General features: G+C 45.2%; 1 protein-coding gene across 3 annotated transcripts in view; it reads left to right on the forward strand.

Moving 5' to 3' along the window:
- The window catches only part of ITGA2B (integrin subunit alpha 2b), a 298,569-nt gene that overhangs the window by 141,326 nt on the left and 133,518 nt on the right, over positions 1-23,725 (forward strand). For all 3 annotated transcript variants that reach the window (XM_078645167.1, XM_078645165.1, XM_078645166.1), the window contains 4 exons: positions 5,514-5,566; positions 10,528-10,736; positions 15,227-15,409; positions 18,180-18,225. In XM_078645167.1, coding sequence (XP_078501293.1) covers positions 5,514-5,566; positions 10,528-10,736; positions 15,227-15,409; positions 18,180-18,225 — 491 coding nt within the window. The remainder of the gene's footprint in view (positions 1-5,513; positions 5,567-10,527; positions 10,737-15,226; positions 15,410-18,179; positions 18,226-23,725) is intronic.

Here is a 23,725-nt window from a genome sequence, read left to right on the forward strand (position 1 = left end):
AGCCAGAGAGTGTGGCGGGACTGGGAGCAGTGGACAGCTCAGCCCGAGCCAAATCAAAAGGTAAGATGCATGCGCAGCACAACACCCCATACCAAGCAGCATCCCTTAAACCTCTGAGCACAGGCCAAGCCCAGTCCAGTACTGCTAGCACTATACAGGAGCAATGCATAATGGGAAATGTAGTCTGCTAATATTAGACCATGTATAACTGAACAGACATCAGCAAGGCAGTGAAAGTATTGCAGAATCATGAAAGTTAAATGTGTAAAGATTTATTTATAGTCAGTGTGACACAGTAACAATCAATGTACATACGCTTATTTACACCTAGGGGCACCATCAGCCAAGCAAGGCACATCGACACCAGGGACTGCAGCAGCGAGGGAGGAGAGAGAGGAGGCAGGGCCAAGCCATGTGCAACCATCGCAAGATGAGGAGGACACAAGTGGCATTGCACAGGAGGAGGAGACAGGCCTCACCCCCGAGCTTCCACACTCCCCACACCTGTCACAATCACCTGCATTGGTATTCTCACCGGAGACTTCCCCAGTAATGCAACAGGCTGCACCTGCAACACCACCAGCCAGGAGGCGACTCGTGGCCACACTGCCCTTGATGGAGGCAGCATTAGATCAGGCTGAGCAAACTCCACCTATGCCTCATGCTGCACTGCAGGCAAACACTGATGAAGACACCATGCACAGACGTCGCCGCATGCACAGCACTGCAGGAGGCACTGGAGAAGGCACTGTCTTCCGGGGGCTGGAGGGAAGCATGGTGCGCATCCAGCGCATGCAGGGGAGATCCATCCAGGCCTGCCACCGGCAATTCCGTGCTCTCAATCAAACTGTAGGAGAGATGGGGAAGGGCATTACTGATATAGCCAATTGCAGCAGGGACATGGTAAAATCAAATGACAACCTAGTTGCTGGTATTACGTCTGCTATCACGCAGCTGTGCGATAAGATGGACCACATAGAGAATACAAGGCGCAGGGACACCCGCGCTACCAACAGGGCGCTGAATCGCCTTGCCACTGCCACTGCACAGCTATGCAGGAGAGGAAACAATATGCAGGAAAGCCTAACACAAAATACAGCAGAGGTCACAAGGGGCATAGCCAAAATAACCAGTGCCCTAGAGGCAATGATGATCAGTAATGCTGCTCACAATCCTGCCCTGGATGTGGCTGAAGGGGAGGACAGTAGTAGCCGCAGCAGCTTGGGTAGTGCTGTGGTGCCTGCTCGTAGGGGCCGGAGGCGCACAGCTGAGCCTTCAAGCCTGGAGGAAGGCAGTGGGGATACTCCCAGTGTGTCTGGGAAGCGGCAGAGAAAGTGACTTTAAAAGTTTGGGTGAAGTAACCCTGGACATGTTGTCCCCACCTTTGTACATGTTAATTTGTTGCACCTAAGTGCTGTGAGTTCGTGCCAACAGATAAATACTTTACTTCCATTCACAACCTGTCTGTGTGTCATTACTTACTCAGAAATAGTTGGCTGTTATTTCCTCACGCCTGTATCTCCCATCACTTGGTGTTGTGACTCCAGCAGGTTGTATGTCAGGCACGGCATTGTCGTCACCATGGTCCTCGTACTCCTCCAACTCCACCTCTGTACCCTTTTTGACAGCCAAGTTGTGCAACATGGCACAGGCAGCTATGATTTTGCAGCATGTTGTGGGGGTATACTGCCTTGCGCCTCCACTCTTGTGAAGGCATCTAAATCGGCTCTTCCAGATGCCAAATGTCCGTTCAACCACATTCCTTGTACTTTTATGTGCCCGGTTATACCTCCTTTGGCTGGGTGTGGAGGGGTTGAGGTAGGGAGTGAGAATAAAAGAACGTAGGGCATATGCACTGTCTCCTAAAAGGGAAATGGGAGTACATTAGTCACATGTATACTTGTAAGTCTCACTGCAATATGTGTGAATGCTGTCGCAGACTCTGTCTTACCTAGGAGGTATCCTTCGCCAAATTCCCCTGCTGACAGCCGTTCATAGATGCCGCTGTTCTGAAATATATAGGAGTCATGTGTACTTCCAGGGAATTTAGCTACAAGGTCTGTGATAACGTACTTTGCATTGCAAATCACCTGGACGTTGATGGTGTGGCTTGACTTCCTATTGCGGTAAATGTATTCGGTGGCAGCAGGGGGACAAATGGGGATGTGTGTCCCATCAATGCATCCGATGATATGGGGAAATCTTGCCATCTGGTAAAAGTCTGATTTTGTTTGTACCAGTTCAGCATGGGTGGATGGAAATGAAATATAATGCTCCATCCTGTGCAACATGGCGTCAAGGAATCTGTGGAAGAACCTTGAGAGGCTGCTCTGGGTCACCCCTCCCGCCACAGCAACCACGCTCTGGTAGCTCCCTGACGCCAGCAGGTGGAGGCTGCACAGCACCTGCACATGTGCTGGTATTGCATGTGCCCTTGGGGTGGGGTGCTCCAACAGTGGTTTAAGGTCCCTGATGAGCTCCATGATGGTTACTGGAGCCAACCTGTACCTTTGTACTATCTCCTCCTCTGTCAGCATCAACAGGGTGACCCTCTGCCTGTAGACCTGCTCCTGTCTCAGCCATTCCCTCTCTCCTTCCTCCCGTAGCCGTAGACGTCTTGCTATTACATAGAATGCCGCCATTGTGCAAACTGAATTGCATTTTGGGTCCTTTTTTATAGGCTGCACCTGGTTACCACCTGATTTGAATCCATGGTAAATTCCGACTCTCAAATACCGATTTTGAGGCAAAATCGGTATTTCTGGGCCTCCCTACATCTCGATTTTCAATTTTACCTACTTTTATTTACCGATCTGTAACATTTCCGATCGGTAACAATACCGATCTGTGACATTACCGATCGGTAACATTTCCGATCGGTAACTTTACCGATCGGTGACATTACCGATAGGTAACATTACCGATAGGTAACATTACCGATCGGTGACATTACCGATAGGTAACATTACCGATAGGTAACATTACCGATAGGTAACATTCAATTATCGGTATTTTACTGCTCGGTAATTATACCGATCGGTATAATTACCGAATCAGCCTATTTTTGGTCACCTACATATCGAACGCTCACTACCGATCGGAAACGGACGGAAATCGGTATTTTCGGCCGATTCCGATCGGTAATAGCCTACCTACATCTGGCCCTAAGTCCCTAGCTATACTAGCTCTATTAAAGAATAAGGGAAAAAGTCTTTTAGGCCCTAAAGAATCTCTTACGTGCTCCAAGAAAAGTCCAACAGCACGACACGTCCATCTGAAGAACAGCAAGCAGCAGCCTCCCTACCAGGGGGTGAGTTTTTATACCTTTCTGACTAACGTAATCTAAGAAAAATAATATAAATTGTGCGCGATCTAAGTTCCAATTGGCTGTCAAGTGACAGGCCATCATGTCATCACATTCTTCAGAACCTCAGATCCGTCTCTTTCTTAGAGTCCATTGTCCTTTGCTTTCGAGTCATGGAGCTTCCTTCAGTTCGCAACAATTGTATAAAATGTTCACGACTTCCTTAGCTTGTCACACTTTTCTGCCGGTTCCTGGCCTTGGCCACGCTGACTAAAAGAACAGTCAGCTCATCACGTTTATTTTTCTTTCCGTGTAAAAAAACCTTTGCAGAAAACTTCTCCATGCTGGACTCTTGCTTTCATCGCGCAGAACTTTTGCCAACTGCAAATGCACTAGGCCCCAGACCACTTTCACGTTAACTAGTATATAAACAAACACAAAAGAATAATTAATGTAAGAAATAAAGTTCGTTCTGTTACCCACCCACCTTTGCTAATCATTAACCCATTAATCTATTTTACCTAGCAAAAGCAAAACAAAGCAACAAACAAGTTCGTGCTACATTTAAGACAGGAGAACAAAACATGAGCCCACAAAAATAAGCACATGCCATTAATAAACAGCCACATTTAGTTTTGACTTTGACAATAGACAAGATTAATTCATTATTTTCACACACATGCAGATGCAACATAATGCACATTTATGAGCACACAAATTAGTGTCCCGCGTGTTTATGGAAATGCAACTTTTAATCTAAGTTGGTTAGTTTTCTCACTGCACACATTATTAATATTATTATTTAATTATGGAAGTGTAACTTCACGAGCTGAAATTAATACATTTCTGAATCTCGCTCCATCAAGTGCCGGCAGAGGTCCTTCCCACCGTGATCAAGAAGTGCCACCACAGCGGTCCTCGCCGCTCTGATCAAGAAGTGCTCGCGAGGCTGTCTACCGTGCAGCTCTGATCCCCGCACAGCTGGTTTGGCCCACCTACAATGCATCAGTATTTGACCCACAAGAAGTTTAGAAGTCGAGAGAGACCTGCCCAATATCTGTTGGGCCCCTGCTACTCTATATGTGTTCATGCGGGAGGACCTCAGATGGCGGCCCCACTGTTCTGTGAAGGGTGTATCTCCTCCCATAAGTGGTAGTGAGTGAAAACGCAAGTTCTGAGTTTGCGTACCCCTGCACTCGCCATCACTACCACTATGAGACAAGCGCTTAAGAGGTTGCACCAAACTTGGCTCGGTTTGCAGAGCCAGAGTAGGGTGGACCCTGGGATGTCTGAGGCAAATAACCCCAGTCCCCACAACTCAGGTCCAGTAACCCCTTGCTTGCACGTGGCCCCCGAATGAGGTCTGACAAAGTGAGGCACTAATTCATAGTTATCAACAATATCCAGTCGGATACCTTTCAAAACCTCTGATATGTTTTGTTCTTGAGATATCTGAATGAAAATGGGTGCACTGGTATCACTTTGTGATCTAAATATTTAGTTTAGGTTTCAGACATGTTTGCTTCCATTCATATTTTAGTTTTAGGTTTTGTCTTGCATTTTATTGTTTTCTGTGTAATTTATATCTTTTTGAGGTTAATGTGCCTTGTTATTTTTTTCGTTAATTGATTGCAGCCTGGATATCGGTAAACATCCTTTACAACGCAACTTTTACCACGCAGTGCCTTTACGACGCAACATTTACAACGCAAACTATTACAACGCATTGCGCTGGGGGGCGCTCTAGGATAGGGAATAGGTTTAATGTACTATCCAACACCTTCCCTACTATCCACGGGGACTGGAGTTGGAATAGTAAATTAAACTATTCACTATCCAGTGCCTAAAAGCACTATGTGTTGTAAAGGTATGCGTTGTAAAACTTGCGATGTAAAGGTAGGCGTTGTAAAAGTATGCGTTGTAACGTCATACATCCCTGGATATCATACTTCGACTTTACAGTCTCTTGGATTCATATTAGCTTGCTTATCGACTTCTTATTCAATGTTTTGGAGCGATATCTGACATTGCTTGTTTGTTCTGATCCACCATGGTTTTCCTGAGTGATTAGTGTTATAGAAATGAGCTCACGCAGCAAATTCGTGAGGTGAAATAAAATTCATGTATGAAGTACTTCTTAAAATGTGTTGATGTTTTTTTCTTTTTATGATACTACAATCTCTTGTGCTTGTGTCCTGTATTCTTGCAGGTGGCATCATATTTTGGTCATGCTGTGGCAGTGGCTGACATGAACAAAGACGGGTAAGCACTATGTAACTCACCCATAAGGGTGAGAGGTGATCCTGCAATCAACCAGTGATTGATAAAATTAGGTGAAGAGGGAAAAGGATAAGGTCTGGATAAATTAAGGGTAAGTAGAGGTGAATAGTATGGATGGGAGGTGGTGACTGGGTAAAGAATAGGAAAGGACACGCGGCCTCTGAGCAATAGAGCAGAAATAAGGTTGATATAAATTAAAGGATACATGGGGAATACAAAACAATATGAATGTCATGGTATTGCTTGCTTTGAGAAGGTCAGTGATTGCCAAGAATAGATAGTGAGCAACACACATCTCAACCGTTATCTTCCATTTGCACAGCATGGCGTCATGGTGGCAGTCTCCTACCGTATGGGTGACTTACACAAGGCTTGATAGGTCTTAGGAGAGTTTAGCTCTGCCTGTAGTGATTCGCAGTGCATGCACCCCGAGCTGAAGCTGGCCATGCAAGAAGGTTACAGAAGTTCTCTGGCTTGAGTGGGGTTTAGTGGTCATCACAAATCAATACTCACTATCCAGTAATTGTGTGATAATTCACAAATTATTTATAACGACATTACAAGCTTTGCAAAGCGCAACTCATGAGTCTGTGCAATGGGACTCTGCTGCAATTATCTTACATATTGGTAGCAAAAGTCCCACTCTGTAGCTATTTTTAATCTTCTGCCCAAGCTTGAAGAAAAAAGTGAATGCTACTTTTCAAGTTATTACAACTGCAAGCAGCCAACTTGAGGGCTCTGTCGCCATTATAATTAGCATATAACTAGCATGTTTAACAGATCTGAGAAGTTTGAGTCAAGGCTTGGATACATGGAGCAGTTAGCTACCACTAATTTCTGAGTGAATAAGACAGTGCAGAACCAAGCAGACAATATTCTGAACAAACCAGAGGACTTTGAAAATTGTCAATGAAAGCCTTATCTCTGTATCATTGCAACCAGGGAAGAAGCAAATGAAAGATATGTGAAAACATTTGTAGTCAATCAACCCTGTTGTGTATTTCTGAATTGGTAGTAATGGGATTTGACTAGGAAATCCAAAGAGCCCATAAAGTTCCCTTTCAAACTCCATTCTGGTGATTCAAGGTTACGTCCTATATTTATTGACCTGTGTGATTACTTTTATGTTAAATTTATTCAATCAAAAGGATGAATAAACCCATTGTATCTGGTGAAGTTCCTCAAATCAATTATGAAATGGAACAGCAATTAATAGAGCCCATCAACCAGTGCTGCGATGCCTCTTCTTTTCACTCTGTAGTTGTCATGCTCTTTTGTTGGCTTTTGGCTGACATTAACGTTTTCCATACCACGTACTGGAATAAAGAGATCAAAATGAGGAACCTTCCATTCGTTATTTTCTGGATTTGGACTTATAATTGCTCCATTTGAATTGTGTACTGTGGTGTGGTGCACCCGTGCTTTTGTGTTTGAATTGTCGAGTTCCTAAGGGAACAAGCACTGTGATGGTGGGTGCTGTTTGGTGTGCACACATACCCCAATAAAGATGGAAGGGGAATTATTATTGGAGTAATAGTAGGTTAGGTGCTGGAAGTGAGAAGGTCCCACTGTCAATCCAAGTCTTTCTTGTCCCACTGATAGTTGAAGTTTGCTGAGGCTAGTCGATGCTGCTTGCCGCTCCAGATGCACTCTCCAGAAATGGGTACAAGCTCTCGGAACAATAGTCTGGGTTGGCAGACGGGTACATTGACAAAGCAGTACAATAGCGAAGGAAGAATTACCATTTTGGAGAGGGCGATTTTACCCATGATAGCCAGGGGTAGCCACTTCCAAAACCTGGTCTGGGATTTGAGGACTGTGAGTGCCCACTTTCCGTTCCCCCAGAATAGATTGTGCTGTAAATGGTATAGCTGGATTCAGAGTCAGCTAACCGTTTCTGCTCCCAAGCCAGCCGGGTGCCACATATTCAGAGTTCTTGTGGCAGCTCTTCGTGGCGGAGGGGGGAAGACATATAAAGTTGTCCAATTCACTTGTAGGCCCACCACCCCCTTTGAATCCTGGAGGGTTGCATATATTGCCTCAGCACCTACAGTGATGTTTCGAAGGTACAACAGCAGATTGTCGCTGTATAGCAACTCTGCATGGGTCCTACTATCTAACGGGATCCATGATTGTTCTTCTTCCACTCTAAGGCAGATAGCTTTGGGGTTCATGGCATTGGCAAAGAGGATAGGGGAGAGAGGGCAGCCTTGACCATTGCCTCGGCCAACTGGGAAAGGAGCGGCGAGTAGGCGGCTGACTCGCACCCGAGAGACAGGGTTGGTGTACAGCAACGTTGTGCACTCTAGTAGATGTCTACCGATGCCAAGCGTGGTTGTGCTTTTTATGATGTTGGGAGTTTACTTAAGTAAGTCAAGATATTGTATAAGCCCCATAATTATGGTGTTTGGGGTAGGAGATGCCCTTGTGTATCATAGATTTCATGGCTGCCTCTTGAGAATTGGATGATTAGTGGTTGCAGCAGGAGGGGTGTATGGGGATCAAATATGAAAAAGAAAAAAACAAGATGGCAAATTGGAGGATATTATCCTGAAATTCAAGAAATTATTTTGGTTTTATGTATAGCTAATATTGACTATGAAAGGCATTAAAGCTAAATATCTGCAGAAGACAGTTGCTTACGCAATTAATAGTAATAAGTCTGACCACTTCAGCATTGATTTAAAAAAAATATATATTTCTACTGCTTTAGTGCCATTTTGTATGAACTCAGTTTTAGCAATGCTGGTTTTGGACCATTCAGCGATATCCACTGAAGTAGAAATAGATGGGACCATATTATTACAGCAATACTGGACTTTCATTTACACTTTGCTAACTGACACTTTTTACAGTAGCTGGGTGATGAGATCCAAGAGTTATATATTTATAATCATGGCATGGTCAGATTGCTGTGCGGGATATAATGAAAGGAACATCTTGGGGGTGATCACTATTTTAATTCAGTACTACAAGATAAGAGGTATGGGTATCTTCTTTTGAAAACATAAGTCCACCAACTCTCATGAGTGCCCACCTTATGTCAGGGATGCCCACCATAAGCCAAAAATGGTCACCATGTTTCAAGGGTGGCCATAAATATACCAAGGCCCTCATTATGTCAAGGAAAGCCATCACTATGGACGGGGTTGCTTTGCAAGGGTGACTGTATTATGCCAGGGTGCTCATTATCATCTGGTGAACCACCACCATGCCTAATCACCACCATTATTAGGAACAGGATGTTGACAATATTGCAGTGCACAATTGATGCTAAGAACAACCTTCACTTAGTCTGAGATATCTATGAATATGCCAGGTATGACCATCAAAATGCATACAAGCAGTATGCTAAGGTTGTATACATTGTGCCTGGACAGCCATTACGCCAGGTATGACCAAGAGGCCACATTTACCCATGAACCTCTCACTATTTTATACTTTTGTTTCAATTTATAACATGACTTTAAACCAAGTCAATTACTGGATCGCACACGGTTACAAGGTGTCCTCACACTATCGCACACATTTACCGGGGCCCATTGCACCAACTCAAACATTCTCTGAGGGCACTCACACTACAACATATTTTAACATGGTGTCATCCCACTTTTGCACACATTTAGCAGTATTTATGCCTAATAGCACTGCATACATTCACTACCTTCTCTCACAACAAATCGTAGAATTCATCATAAGCTATCACATTAATGGACACATTTTCAAGGGCTGCTTCCAATACCACATATGTTCATCAATGGCCTTGACATTATCACACATTCAGCCAGGGCCTCCCAACCTCACACGTATTCTACTGGGTCCTCGACAAAATCACACGCATTTGTGAGCCTCACCATTACCAGGGACTCGTGGATTACAAAACACACATTACAGGGAGTCTCACACTATAATACATATTTAAAATGGCTTCCTGACGCTGTCACGTACAGTAACCGTGGGAAATGCCCCTTTCACACATATTCACCCTCCACTACCGCCCATTTTCTAGGAGCCTCCACAATATCATAAACACCCAGGGCCCATTGTACTTTCAAATATTCACCACGGATACCCTAGTCAGAGGAGCTGGGGAAAAACAGGGAAAAAGGAGTAAGAGAAATCCAGGAATGAATTTGTCCTCTAGGTGGGTTTGTTTAAATCAGGGCAGTCTTCTGAGGACTTATGAGGACCATCTGGGACTTTAATGGATTCTAGGCAGCAATAAGGTAAGTAGAATACAATAATTAGTTATATGGAGTAAGGCATAACGATGAGTCTGAAAACATGATGCAGACAAGTAGAATGAGGCTTACCCATCTTAATGGTGGAATGTGCTGTACTGAGCTCCTGTCAGACCAGGATAACAGGAAGGAAACCCAGGATGCCAGAAGACGGTCAGGTTCCAAGCTGTGAACCAAACCAGTTAACTGGGGGACACAAGGAACAGAGATAAAGTCCAAAAAAGAAGGGAATGAAGGGAAAGTTCTAACAATGGGAAGCCTGCAAGGGGGGTAAAAAAACAAAAAAAATATGGTTGGATAAACGGGGCTTCTCATCGGATAACCACATCAACCAAACAACACATTGTCAAGCATCTTCTCTGTTCTCCATCTTGAAAAAGCTTTCAATACTGACTCTCACACTTAAATCCTGGAAGTGAGGATGTTAATGAAATGTGTTGTGAGGTCAAGTGTCTGCATGAGCTCAATTTCTACTGTCCTGTCTTCCATAATATACAGACCTTATCAACTCTGTGAGTGACTGGATGCCTAAAATGTTATAGAATCCTGACAAACAATTTCTCAAACCCTTCAGTCCTATTGATTCTCTCTTGGTGCTGGTATATTTCTGATGAAAACTCTCGAATACATAACATGCCCTCCAGTTAGACTACTTTCTGGTTTACCGTAACCTCTGTCCTCTCTTGTCCCATACCTTTGCAGTAAAGATGATCTCGTGGTGGGAGCGCCCCTATTCATGGAACGCCGGCCTGGCGGGAAGCTGACTGAGCTGGGACGTGTGTACCTCTACTTGCAGAGGAGAAAAGCACGCTTCATCAATAATCCACAGATTCTGACTGGCACAGAGGTTTTCGGGCAGTTTGGTTCCTCAATTGCCTTTTTGGGTGACGTGGATCAGGATGGCTATAATGGTACTGAAGCTCCAGGAAGTCCTGACTAAGACTGTTCCTCCATTTCTGTTCTGTGCCCCTTCCTTCTCTTTTTGAATCTAAGTCTTATCTCTTCTGCCTGTTTTTCTCTTGTATTACTTTAGCTCCCCACCCTTTCAGCCATATTAATCTTTCCTCCTTTACTCTATCAATTAGTTTATGTATCTGATTCCATCGCTTTTACTTTTCTGGAATCTTCTCCTCTCTGTTTATACCTTATCACTTCGCTACTTTCTATATTAATTTGTACCATGTTCATAGTTTCCATTTCGTCCATTTTGACCCCTGTCCCTCTCTCCATCCTCTTTTCAAATTGAATCTCCATCTTCTGTCATGTTCACCTCCCAAAGCTTCTTCTATCTTCTGATGGTACCTCCACCCTCCCAAACTCGCTCTCATCTCTACACTATTTATCCAACCTCACTTGGACTGGTCAAGTAGGTCCTTACATAGCTTACATGCATCCTTCCTCAGTCCTTCAGTGTTACACCAATTCCATCCTACCCTATGTCTGAACGCATACCTCTAGGCTCCTCCTACCCCTTCCTACTCCTTCTTATCCATCGCTAGCTCCAGTGCATCTGTACTTGCCAGTCTCATCTGTCCCCATCCATATCTTCCTTCCATCTTACTCTACCTCTCAACATTATCTTCTTCTTCTAGTTCCCATCATACTCTATTACACATACTCTTATACCACCAATGCGAGTCTTCCTTCACTCCGCCTCTACCTCCCTTCTACCACAATCTCCTTTATTCGTCATCCCTACACACTTCTAAGTCTCTCTCCTTGCATTTATTATGAAGCCTTTTGCCATCCCCTTTACTTCCCATCTTTGTCTTTATCACATCTTTCCACACCAACCTTCATCTACATAATTATCTCATCCATCCACCTTCTTGAACTTGTGCTATCCATTTCTTTTCTTCCTTCCTCAATTACGTACAGCACGCCCCACATTTCTTTCCTCTAATCTTCTGCTATCCCCTATTAGAGTATTCCTCGAATTACCCTCATCATTCAGCTTGCGTCTGCCTTATTCCTCCTATTTCCTACACATATCTACCACCAATCCTCCTCTACCTCCCACCTGTCTCTACCTCTCAAGGATCTCAATCTCCCATTGTCCCCTACCTCTCATCCACCACTATCCCCAAACCTTCTCTACCTGCCACTAACGTCTACCTCTCAGCCTGATCTTCCTTCCATCCACCTCTACCTCCCATCTCTTCTACCTTTTCTCCTGTATGTCCTTGTCTGCTTAGCATCCTCCTCTACCTAAAATTACTCTCTTCCTCTTTTAAAGTGGTACAACTACGAGTTTGGCAATCCCACATGCACTGCAGAAGCATGTAGTAGACATTACACACAAAGTCAAAGGAGTTTGTCTGCAACAAAGAATATTCTATGTGAAAAGGCGTGGTTCCCCTAGCTGGATAGCCAAGTTGATGAAATTGTACAGACGTGTCATCTGTGCCAATGCCTTATGAAGGAATAAAAACTGAAGAATTGCATGTCTGAGCTGCAGGATGTAGTGTGGTCTTTAGTGGCAGCCTAGTTGTATGGGCCGTTAATGTTTATTTGCCATCATTGATAAGTATTCTCGATTTCCTATAGAATAGATGGTATCATTGACATCAGCATCAGTAGTACTTCATGTCCTAGATGACAATTTTTGGCCAGGGACATACCAGATATATTTAAAATGGACAATGGATCACCGCTTAATGAGTGAGTTAAGAATTTCTTAAAATATTGGAGTAATTCTTAAAAAATAACACCTATGTGGCCACAGGGTAACATTGTGGTGAAGAGATTTATAGTCACTATCAAGAAGGCAGTAACACGGTGTAAAATTAACTTAAGTATTGGCAAATCATCTCTGTGTCAGGCATTAAGGGATTACATGAAACCTCCCCCAGAATCAAAGCAAAATGTCCCTAGGAACTTTTGTTTGGGCAGGCAGGACCCCCTCGCCTACTACATTTTTCAATGAATCTCCAACAGAACATAATGAGGTTATGAGAAAAGATAGAAAAGCCAAAGGAAAAACTAAATAATATGCCTACTGTAAACAGTATGTATGCGAACAGAGATGTCAAATTGGAGATCTTGTACTGGTTAAGCAACAGCTTGTAAGAAAATCTGACTGTAGGTTTACTCCTTCTCTGTTAAAAATAAGAAAGTGGGAGCACAATTACAACAAAGGGTGAAATCCGAACAATAACTAGGAATATACCCTACTTTGGATCTATGGGTCTAAGACATGGTCTAAGAGCCAGTAATGGTAGCAGAATAGATACTGAGTAAGAGTAACAATAATGTCAGCACAGTGACACACTGCCTGAACAGAATGAATAATATGAAAAGGTTGTATGATGTAACCACGCATGGTATATTTATATTATATATACATATATATATATATATATATATATATATATATATATATATATATATATATATATATATATATATATATATATATATATATATATATATATATATATATATATATATATATATATATATATATATATATACACATTCACTGAAAAAAATAAAGGGTACAGATATGTTATAGAATTAATAAAAAACGTAAAAATTCCCTGAAAAACCCAAAGGTTATAGGGATGTTATGGTTAGGCTCAGATTTCACTCGTACAAAACTATAGAATTTCAGAAGTTATAGTTACCGGAGGTAACTATAATTTATGCAGTGGCGTTGCCCCACTGCTTTTCGCAGTGTGAATAAAGGAAAAATAAAATGATAATAACTCGAGGTATGGATGAGGGAGTAGGTATGTGAGTAGCTCTATGGGTGACTAACAGTGTATGAGTGACTGTAAGGGGTGTATGAGGAGACTCTGTCTGTATGACTGGATGTCTGAGTGGCTGTATTGGTGAGGGTGTGGGTGCTTGAGTGGCTCTATGGGTGAGTTGCTGTTTGTGTGAGTGGCTGTAAGAGTGAGTGGATGTGTGAGTGCTTCTATGGATCAGTGAGTGGGTTTGTGAGTACTTGTGTGGGTCTGTGAAGGGGTATTTGAGCAGTTGAGTGGGAGTGGGTGTGCGAGAGGTTGTATTGGGTGGTTCTGTGGATAATGCAATCAGTGATGTCATACCATGTAATGGATGATATAATGTATGAGGTCATAAGCAGTGCATTGTGGGGGCATAGGTTGTAGTTAACTCAGGTAACTACAAAGTCTGAATTTTATGGTTTTGGACAAGTGAAATCTGAGCCTAACTATAACGTCCCTGTAACCTTTGTTTTTTTCGCATCACCAAAATGGCAGGAAATGTGCTAGAGAGCCTTTTGTTAAGCTGTTGATGAATGTGGGAAAAGGGCGAGGACCTTTACATACTAGTAAGGAAAATGCGAGGGGGGCACCCCACCCCATCCCGATTTCAGCCCTGGGGACCCCACCCCCCAGGGCCTGGTCACAATTGAATGCGGAGGCACATGTGGCCCCTCTCCATGGGCTGATTTCAACAAAGGAGATCCCAACCTCGAGGCCTGGCCTCCAAACTCTGGGTGCCCTGGAGCTGACCCAGGGCACCCAGTCTGCACCGTTGGGGACCGTGGGAGGAGCCTGAATGTGTCCGCAGTCCCTGCAGGCTCCCCACCTCCTTCAGGAGCCGGCATAGCTCTCACACACAGGGAGCTGCTAAACATGCACCTCCCTGTGTGTGAAAGTAATCATTTTGTCTGCTTCTCTGTCCGCTTGACAGCAGGCTGGGAAACAGATGAAAACTCAGCTCCCTCCAAGCGGGATCACTTACACAGCTCCCGCTTGCTTGGAGCAGAGTTCGTGTTTGTTCTGACTTGATGGGAGCTGTCAAAGCATCCACCAAGTCAAAACAAACAGCAATGTCCCAGGTATGGCACCTCGGGACATAGCAGGAGCCACCCGTGGGGGTTGGCGGTCCCCAGGGCCATACGTGGCTCCAGCAGGGGGGCCGCGTGCCCCCCTCCTCCTGTATTCATGCCAAGTCTTACCTCATATATTTTTTGCCCCACTCTACTTCCCATTTCTCACTATTCTCACACTAATTTCCATCTTGGTTCTCCTTCAATTTCGATCAATATCCCGCTTTCTTCATCATGCCATCCTTTTATTTCATTTTTCTATCTTCCTCCCATCCTGTTTAATCTCCCATCATCCTTTACCTCCTCCATGTCCCACCATTTTCTTTCTCCTATCCTCCTCTCTCCCACACCTCTCTTTCTCCATCTTCCTCTACCTGACATCATCTCTAGCTCAACCCCTTCTCTACCACTAATCCACCTCTGGTTCCCTCCATTCTGTACCCCTATACACCTGTATGTCTCACTTTCTCCTCCTCCCTTCCTCTTTTACACGCTTCTTCTCCAGCACTCTACCACCCACCTTCTTCTTTTCCTTCAATGCCTTCCCACCCGTTCTACACAATGACTTTGCTTTAGTAAAGGCTCATTTTTCCTTCCCAGATATTGCGGTGGGAGCCCCCTTTGGTGGCAGGGATGGTCGTGGCAGAGTATACATCTACAGTGGCCAGAGTGAGGGGATCAACACTCAACCTTCTCAAGTTCTGGAGAGCCCCTTTTTACCTGGGTCTGGCTTTGGCTTCTCAATGAAGGGAGCCTCCGATATAGACAGCAATGGATACCCTGGTAAGGAGTGACACTTTCTAACTTTATAGTTCATTTCTAATCTGCAGCGCTCACCTTAAATGTGGTGTATTGGCAAAAAAAAATCCTAAATCATTGCTAGAGATGTGGGGTACTTGTTTTGCAGTCATCTTTGGCATTTATTGTCCGAGCAACAATTTGTTTACATGTCTTACCTGAACTTCTTACTGCCACGTGCTGAACGTTAGTTTCTTCAGAGCTGGGCTGCTTCTACCTACAGTGACTGATTGGCTGAGTGCAATGAAAAGAGGTTTAGGGTTGATTTTTTTGTGGCCCTGCATAGCTACATGTGTAGAAAAGATGGCCAGACTATGTATCTCTTGTGCATGGAGTGACACGTTACAACAAATTGTAGCATGTGTCACAGGAAGTGGAAACGCCGTGTGGTTGATTGAATCTGAGTGATGGAGCAAAACATGCTTTTTTGTTGATTATTTTTCACATTGGCCTGAAACTAAATTTGTAACACATGTTGAGACAAAGATCCTCATGTCCAAGGGTGTAATCCTAGGAAATGCTGTTTTAGGGAAGAGTTCCAACAGAGATAGTCACCAATAATGTTGTAAAACTAGTATCTGTGGAAATGATAACGACGTTTTTGAACAAATTAGGATTGCTCCATTTGAGAACTTCTCTACACTGCCCTCGAAGCAATAGATCCATTGAGTGTTGAAATATGGTGTGAAAGAAAGCCTACAATTAGCATTGTACAAATGCGAGAACTGAAGGTTCACAATTAGGACGTTGGTGTGGGTGTATCGTACCTTACCCAATGTGGCGACTAGGACAATATAAACTGATTCAGTGAAGAGTCTTTTCTTATTTGAAGCAATGCTGAATGTTTTTAAGGCAAAAGTGTGGATCATCATCATTTGCAGGCAGCCGATCTTGTATACAGAAAACCTTTGAAGGTCGCTGACTGTGCCAGAGTAAGGTTGGGGCAGAGAGTCAAAAACGTTTAAAAAAAATCTTTTTGTCAATTGCGTTTGATGAGAGTTGTGGGGTGTTTTTTTTTTTTTTTTAGAGAAGTCTGATTTGAAATTGTGGACGTGATAAAAGTAGTGTATGTTCCTGACTGCATAATGAACTAAACAACCTGAAGTAAATGTGTGGAGGGAGGATGGTGGACTTATAATTTGTGTAAAAATAATTAAGAAGATTTTAACTTGGTTAAATGACTAAGAGACATTTTGAGCTTGATGGCATCTATACTGATACAGCACTACATGACCTTTGTTATTATTATTATTATTATAATAATTGTTTTCTTTAAAGATGTGTATGCAACTACTTCTTATGTTTTTGTTTTGTTAATATAATGTTAGCACAATGTGTGAAGTTTTGTGACAACTATCTGATTAGGTTGGTTTTGCAATGTTTATGTCCCAATCTAGTGTTCTAAAATGGAGTTTGAAATGGTTTTGGGGCTGGGAGTTGCAGGCTGGTCCCTTTAATACAGAGACACAGGCCTGATAGTGAGTTTGCACCGTCGGGATATAATCGAAGGTCAATACCTCCACCATACTAAGGGACCTTTGCCTGCCAAATGTATAGTTTGTTGCCATCCCTGCAGACAACTCTCTACGTTGACAGAAATCGCTGTCATGGCGGTGCCTATCTATGTAGGAAAGGTTCGACAGACAGTACCATCACCATTGGAAGATGGCTGTAAATCTTTTCAAAAGTTTTTTTGTTATCCAAAAGCAATCTTACAAAGCGGGAACTTGTTATTCAAGTACAAAAAACGAATGGCAAGGATGTGGGGGTCACTATTGTTTTTTTTTTCATGTTCTTTACCACCAGATGGTATTTCCCCATGAGCCAACCAAGCGCCTAGATACCCTCTTAGATGATTAGTGCGCTATACAAATTGTAACGACATAACACCTTTCATTGTTACTATGTATATATTAATGTACTCTTGACTCTCGTATTTTAGCTTTTTGCATGGAGTAAATGCCACCCCCCCTTTTTCTCAAAATATTTTTGCAATGTTGTCTTCAAGCTTCCACCCATCTCGACTTCATTCATTCTTTCTGCCTCCATCCTTCTGACGATGTCACCTCCAGAACTGGCTATATTACCCCAAAGGAGGCCTAACCAGATTTGTATTGACTAACCAAACAGCTCCATACTACTCTATCCCCACCCACCTGTACATATTCAAAATGGCTGATTCTTCTAACTTTGCTACTTTCTGATGAAGGCCTGTTAGGGCCATTAAACCTTTATCAGATGTGAAATGGAATGCAAAGCATCCCCACTGTGGCTCCAGTGTTATGAAGCAGCTTGTGCCTGTCAATTGCAGACGCTCACCAGTGTTACCTAGGAATAAGATTTCTTGAACTTCAACATTTTTGTAGCTACTACGTATTGACAATGCAGACGGGGGCATGAGCATTTTGTCCTTCCAGCCCTCTTAGACCTGATTTCAGGGTAAAGAAGGTATCCAATGGTTTTAGTCATCGTTATGCTATCTTTAATCCCATTGAATCGCAAGATGGCGAAGACCAGATCTGCCTGTGCATTTATTTGTTTCCATATTCAATTTTGTGTGTCACAAAGAGGCACTTCTTATCTCAGTCCCTAGCCACCCGCTTTGTCCTGTGCCAGTTTTGCATAGTCACAAATCTTTAAGAAAGGTGGAAGAGGATCTTAGCTCCCCTGACTTTATGGGACTGGGCAGACTGCAGTCTTTGCCAATCTCGGCGGCTTCCTGAATTTTGTCCAATTGTCCGTTTCTCTCCTGCAGATCTGATCATCGGAGCGCATGGAGCTGGGAAAGCCGTGGTTTATAGGTGAGTGTTGATGGAGGGAGCACCCCATTCAAAGGGTGGAAAGGGTATTCCCTCCTTCACTGCCAGATCAAATACTCGACCCTTTCCTGGCTGTGTCTGGCACGTACACAGGAACTTCAAAGGGTGTTTTTTGGGCACGTTCTGCATTCCTCGTTCGTCTGCTTGTGTTCGTAATGTGTAAGCATCCTGGGCTGGGATGAGGAAAAACATGTTTTAAATTTTGAAACTGTTGGAACACACCCTTTTCCTCAATCTTACTGCTGAGTGAAACTAGGTAATTAAAAACACCCAAATCCATTCTGCTGGCTAAACACAGAAACAGGCGCATTTCGTGAGGTTAGTGAATTTTGTATTCTTCTGCCTTGCTGGCAAATCGTGGTCCAGGTAGACCTGTATGAATTGCCCATTAGCCGGGTAGTTCATTACCTGCCCTTCTATTTGTTCATGCATGGCAGGTGAAAGTAGATCTGGAAAATGTTGCTGATTCGCGAGGCCTGGGGCGGCTTTTTGCATGGGCGAGCTGGGCAGGGGCGACTTGGCCATTAGGGCGGAGGATCAGTGCGAGAAGCAGAAACGAGAAGCAGAAACATAAAATGGTATTTTAACCCATTTGCCGCGGGGGTAATTCCCCCACAGCGCAGGGAGGAATGGGGGGGGAAAGGGCGCAGCGGTGCTCGTGACGAGCCCAGCTCGTCATGAGGCACAGTGGAGCAGTGCTCATGATGAGATGGGCTCGTCACGACTCCGTCCACTAATTGATTCTTCCGCACAGGCGGGGAATCAATTACGCGTGGGTGGACCGCGACCGTTATGATGAGCCCAGCTCGTCATGAGCACAGCTCAACTGTGCCTCAGGACTAGCTGGGCTCGTCATAAGCATGGAAGGGGTTAAATACCATTTTATGTTTCTGCTTCTCACACTGCGAGAAAGCAGAAGGGTATGCCTGGTTGGGGCCGGGGGGTCGGGGGAGGACTGGCTTGCTCAGTACTACAGGCCCTGACTATTTGGTCAGCCCTCTAGGGCTGACCAAACCAGTTATGCGCACTCTGACTTTTCTCCATGTAGGATACATGCAGCCTACATAGAGATAATGGCCTCCCCATAGGCCCCTGGCTGAGCGCCGTCCCCACCAATCACAATGCTGCCTTTGCAGCATTGTGATTCGCTTAGGGGAAGGGAGGGAGGCTGCCTGCGTCCTGTTTAGCAGGAAAACAGGACCCAGCCAAGAGCTTTGACGTTGCGGGACCCGGGAAGGTACGTATATTAAATTAAACACCTCCGTCTCCCGCCCCACCTGCGAACACGCACGAACCCCAGCCGCGAGTAATGCCGGTCGCGACTGGAGCTGGGCCAGGGCCCAGGGCGCCAGTCTACACAGGGACGCAAGAAGCTGTATGCATTTGGGGCATGCAAACAGGAGCGTCTCACGCCATCGGCTCCACAGATTCAAAATGAACTGTTTTAATCAGTTTCTATTTGCCGCAGATGCCATTTTTAACAGCCCATCAACACCACTGCTTCCCCTCCGATCACCCTTTCCCCCCTTGCCGCTACACACTAATAACCTAGCACCACAGCGTGATGGAGCTAAGCTGTGAGTGACCCAGATGAGTTGGGACGGTGCACAATGTGTGTTTAGAGATCAGTCACTGCTTTGATGTAATCACCTCGGGCCATATGTATCATGCATTTTTGCGGTCACAAACAGCTGATAGGTCAGTTTGTGACCTTAAGAATGCCTTTTGGTTTGTATGAATTCCAATTTGCGATTTAGTAACATTACCAATTCACAATTTGGAGTTGCAACTATATTCCTATTTGGTATTAGGAAGGACATGTTCAGGGCATCCCTTCCTAATACCGAATCGTAGTGGTATGTAGGAATGTCTTCTGACCAAAAAGTGGTTGCAAATCATTTGCATTTCACCACCTATTTCAAGTAGCTGGTAACACATTCACAAATGGGAATCCGATCCCCTAGGGACCCCTACGCCATTGTGAATGGTAGTAAAAACGTTTTTTGGAGCAGGCAGTGGTCTCACAGACCAACGGACCAATGCCTACTCTAAATTTTTTTTTTTTAATTCTTAACATTTTTCTTTGTTTAAATAAGTCCCGTTTTCCTTGAAAGTAAACAGGCTGCATTTAAACACAGACATGGTGGTCTGCTAATCCTAGCAGGCCACCATCCCTGTGATTTTTGCTTTTCCTAATGGGTCGCAAATTGCGACATACCTCATAAATATTAATGTGGTAGGTCAATTTGCGACCCGTTAGGAAACACTAAATAAAACTCATGGAGTTTCATACATTCAAATAGCGATTACCTAATTGTGATTCGCAGATAATCGCAATTAGGTCCTCGCTATGTCTAATAATAAAACATTTACAGCTAGATTCATGAAGCCAAATTGCGTTCGCAATAGCTGCGAATTCGCAATTGCGCTTGCAATTTGACGGGAAGGAATTCAAGAAACCCAAACAACCAAAATTGCAAATTCGCAATTTAAAAATAGCGAATTCGCTATTAAATTCGCAGAATCCTGGAGGATGGGCATTTGCGAATCGGAAATAGCGAGAAGCCATGGATTCTGCGAATTCAATTGTAAAGTCGCAAAAAAGTCGCAATTGCCATTCATGAAAAATCGCTAAAAGCGAAAAATGAGAAAAACGCTATTTGCGACGGGCAAATTAAGAAGAACTCAAATCAGGTGGTAACCAGTACTGAAAAAAAAAATTCTCAAAAAACAGTCAGGTCACTCCCAACAGGTGCAGGGCTGACCAAACACATTTAAGGACATGCAGCTGGAGCCTGGAGATTCCCACAATGCCTGGACTTTACATGCTGGTGAGGCGGCGTAGGCTGCAGCGAGCTGCACGCAACAAACGGAGGATACAGGAGCGGATATTCTGCCAGTGGGTCACCCTTCTGGGCCAAACCAGGGAGCAAATCTATGCCAAGTACCGCCTGAGTGGGGCCATGATAATCAAGCTCATCCGGGACCTAGACCCCCTGATGCAGCACCCTACAAGGAGGACCAATGCCGTGCCCACACATGTGCAGGTATTGTGCTGCCTGCACCTCCTGGCCTCCGGAATCTTCCAGGGGATGGTCGCAGTTGCAGGGGGGGTATCCCAGCCCACCATGTCCCGCTGCCTAAGGAGTTTCCTGGAGGCAATGCTGACCCGGCTACACCACCTTATATATCATTCCCCACCAGCCAACAGGACCTCAATGATACAAAGTTGCAATTTTACAATGTAGCTCATTTCCCACACGTCATTGGATGTATTGACTGTACGCACGTCCATATTTGTCCACCTGCTGAGACGGAGTACATGTACCGCAACCGGAAAAGCTACCACTCCCTCAACATCCAGATGGTGTGCAATGCCAAAACAATAATCACGGACATTGTGGCACAGTACCCGGGGAGCACACATGACTCCTTCATCTTCAGGCACAGCGGCATCCACACACGACTGGCCAGGGGAGACTTTGGGGAAGGACACCTACTAGGTAAGTACACATGCCCCAAATGTGTACTTTGTGATCATGTAGCTGCGCAGAACAGGCACTCACCCTCTGCTCCTTACATACAGGTGACAGCGGCTATGCTCTCCGTGAGTACCTCCTCACCCCATACCTCAACCCTGCAACTCCACAGTAACGGCGATTTAATGCATCACACATTCGCACAAGGAACTGTATTGAGAGGACATTTGGCCTGTTGAAAAGCAGGTTCCGCTTACTGCACAAGACAGGGGGGGCCATGAAATACGATCCTGAGGTCTGCTGCCGCATCGTGGCCGTGTGTGCGATCCTTCACAACATTGCTACCAAGCGCAGGATCCCTGTTGACATCTCTGGCAGTGAGTCGGAAGGGGACAACCACCCACCTGCTCATATGCGTCATGCACGCGGGGGAAATCCAGCAGAGGGACACAGGCGCCGTAACGAAATCTGCATGAACCATTTCTAATGCACCCACTCCCCACACCCATTACTCGACTCATGCATGAGGACATTAAGAATGACATGAGTCAGATTAAGGTAGTCAAACCAATTGTATTTGTTAAATCACAATAAACTTGGCATTCAGCTAACTTGTACATCACTGACATATTGCGTCATATGCCTGTCCTTCAGGAGGGCATGCGTGTACCAGCAGCATGGCCCCTCAAGTCAATGTCAATGTTCAATGGCACCTCCGGGCAGATGCTCCCAGCCTCCTTTCCCCATCGTCCTCCTGATTAGGACGTGAGGCAGCAGAGGGCCTGCTGCTGCGGCGGGGTGCTTCCACCGGAGGGATTGACTGGCTGCTATGGCTGCATGTAGCCTCACTTGTGTCGTCCTCCCCAGCCCCCCGGCCATGGTTGGCAGCCTGCATGGCCTGGACTGCAGTAGCCACATGCTCGAGAGCTGTCGCGACGTCCTGGCAGCACTGGACCATTTGGACCTGCATTGCCAAGGAGCGTCGCGAGAGCTGCGAGGTAGCGTTGCCGATGATGTAGTTCGAGCGCGTGTACGCCGACAGGTGGGTCAGCAGTTGGCGGTGTCTGCGGCGATTGAGTTCCCGCTGCCTGTTAATGGCCTGTGTGTTGGCCTCCATGGCAGCTGTCATCCGCTCAGACATCAATGCAACATTTCGGGCAGTCTTGTCCAGTTGCAGGTGGATGGCCCCAAGATGACGTGCCTGTGTCTGATGCACATGCAGCATCCTGCGCTCGATGGATAGCCCACCTGCTTGCAGATTTAGCCCCCTACCAGCACGGGAAATGTTGGAGCGCTGACCCCTCACCAGTCCGCTGGACTGGCTCCTCACAGCCGCAGGGCGGCGGGTTGGTTGGCGAACTGGAGCTGGTGTAGCTTGTCCCACTGGGGACTGTGTGACAGGCAGTGCTACTGCAGCGCGTGCTGGCACAGGGGTAGCACTAGCCACAGGGGCATGTGGTGTGATGAGCGCCGGTGCGGGAGCTTGCACAGATGGTCCGGGCTGTGGGGAGAGATTTGCATCTCCCTCTGTGTCCTCCGTGATGTCCATGACCAGGCCATCGCTGTCAGTGCTTGGGACTTCTGCGCCACCTGTGATGTAAAGTGGACGTTGATTAGTGACATGTTTCGTACCCATTTAGACTTCCTACATGCATGCAGACTACCATTCCCTGACTGGCTGCAGGATTGACTCTCACTAAACATGTGTGGCTTAATGGGTCAAGATGGTAAATGTGGTCAGACTACATGTCCCACAATGCATTAGGGCTTTAGTGGTGTTCTTTGGCTGCATGACTGGGCTTTGATATGGGAGGCTCTGGAGTATTGGACATTGTTAGGGGACAGGGGGTCGCAGTCGCATGGCACTTATCTGGTGTGTCCTGTGTGGGTCGGGAGGAGTCAAGCTGTGTCACACCCACGCATGCCTGTGGATTAATTGTGTCCTCCACTCGATCCTCCAGTGGTGTATTCGGTGGGACAGTGGGCTCCCCTCCACCTGTCGC

The sequence above is a fragment of the Lissotriton helveticus genome, chromosome 5_1, assembly GCF_964261635.1.
Source record: "Lissotriton helveticus chromosome 5_1, aLisHel1.1, whole genome shotgun sequence".
Classification (NCBI taxonomy): Eukaryota; Metazoa; Chordata; class Amphibia; order Caudata; family Salamandridae; genus Lissotriton; species Lissotriton helveticus.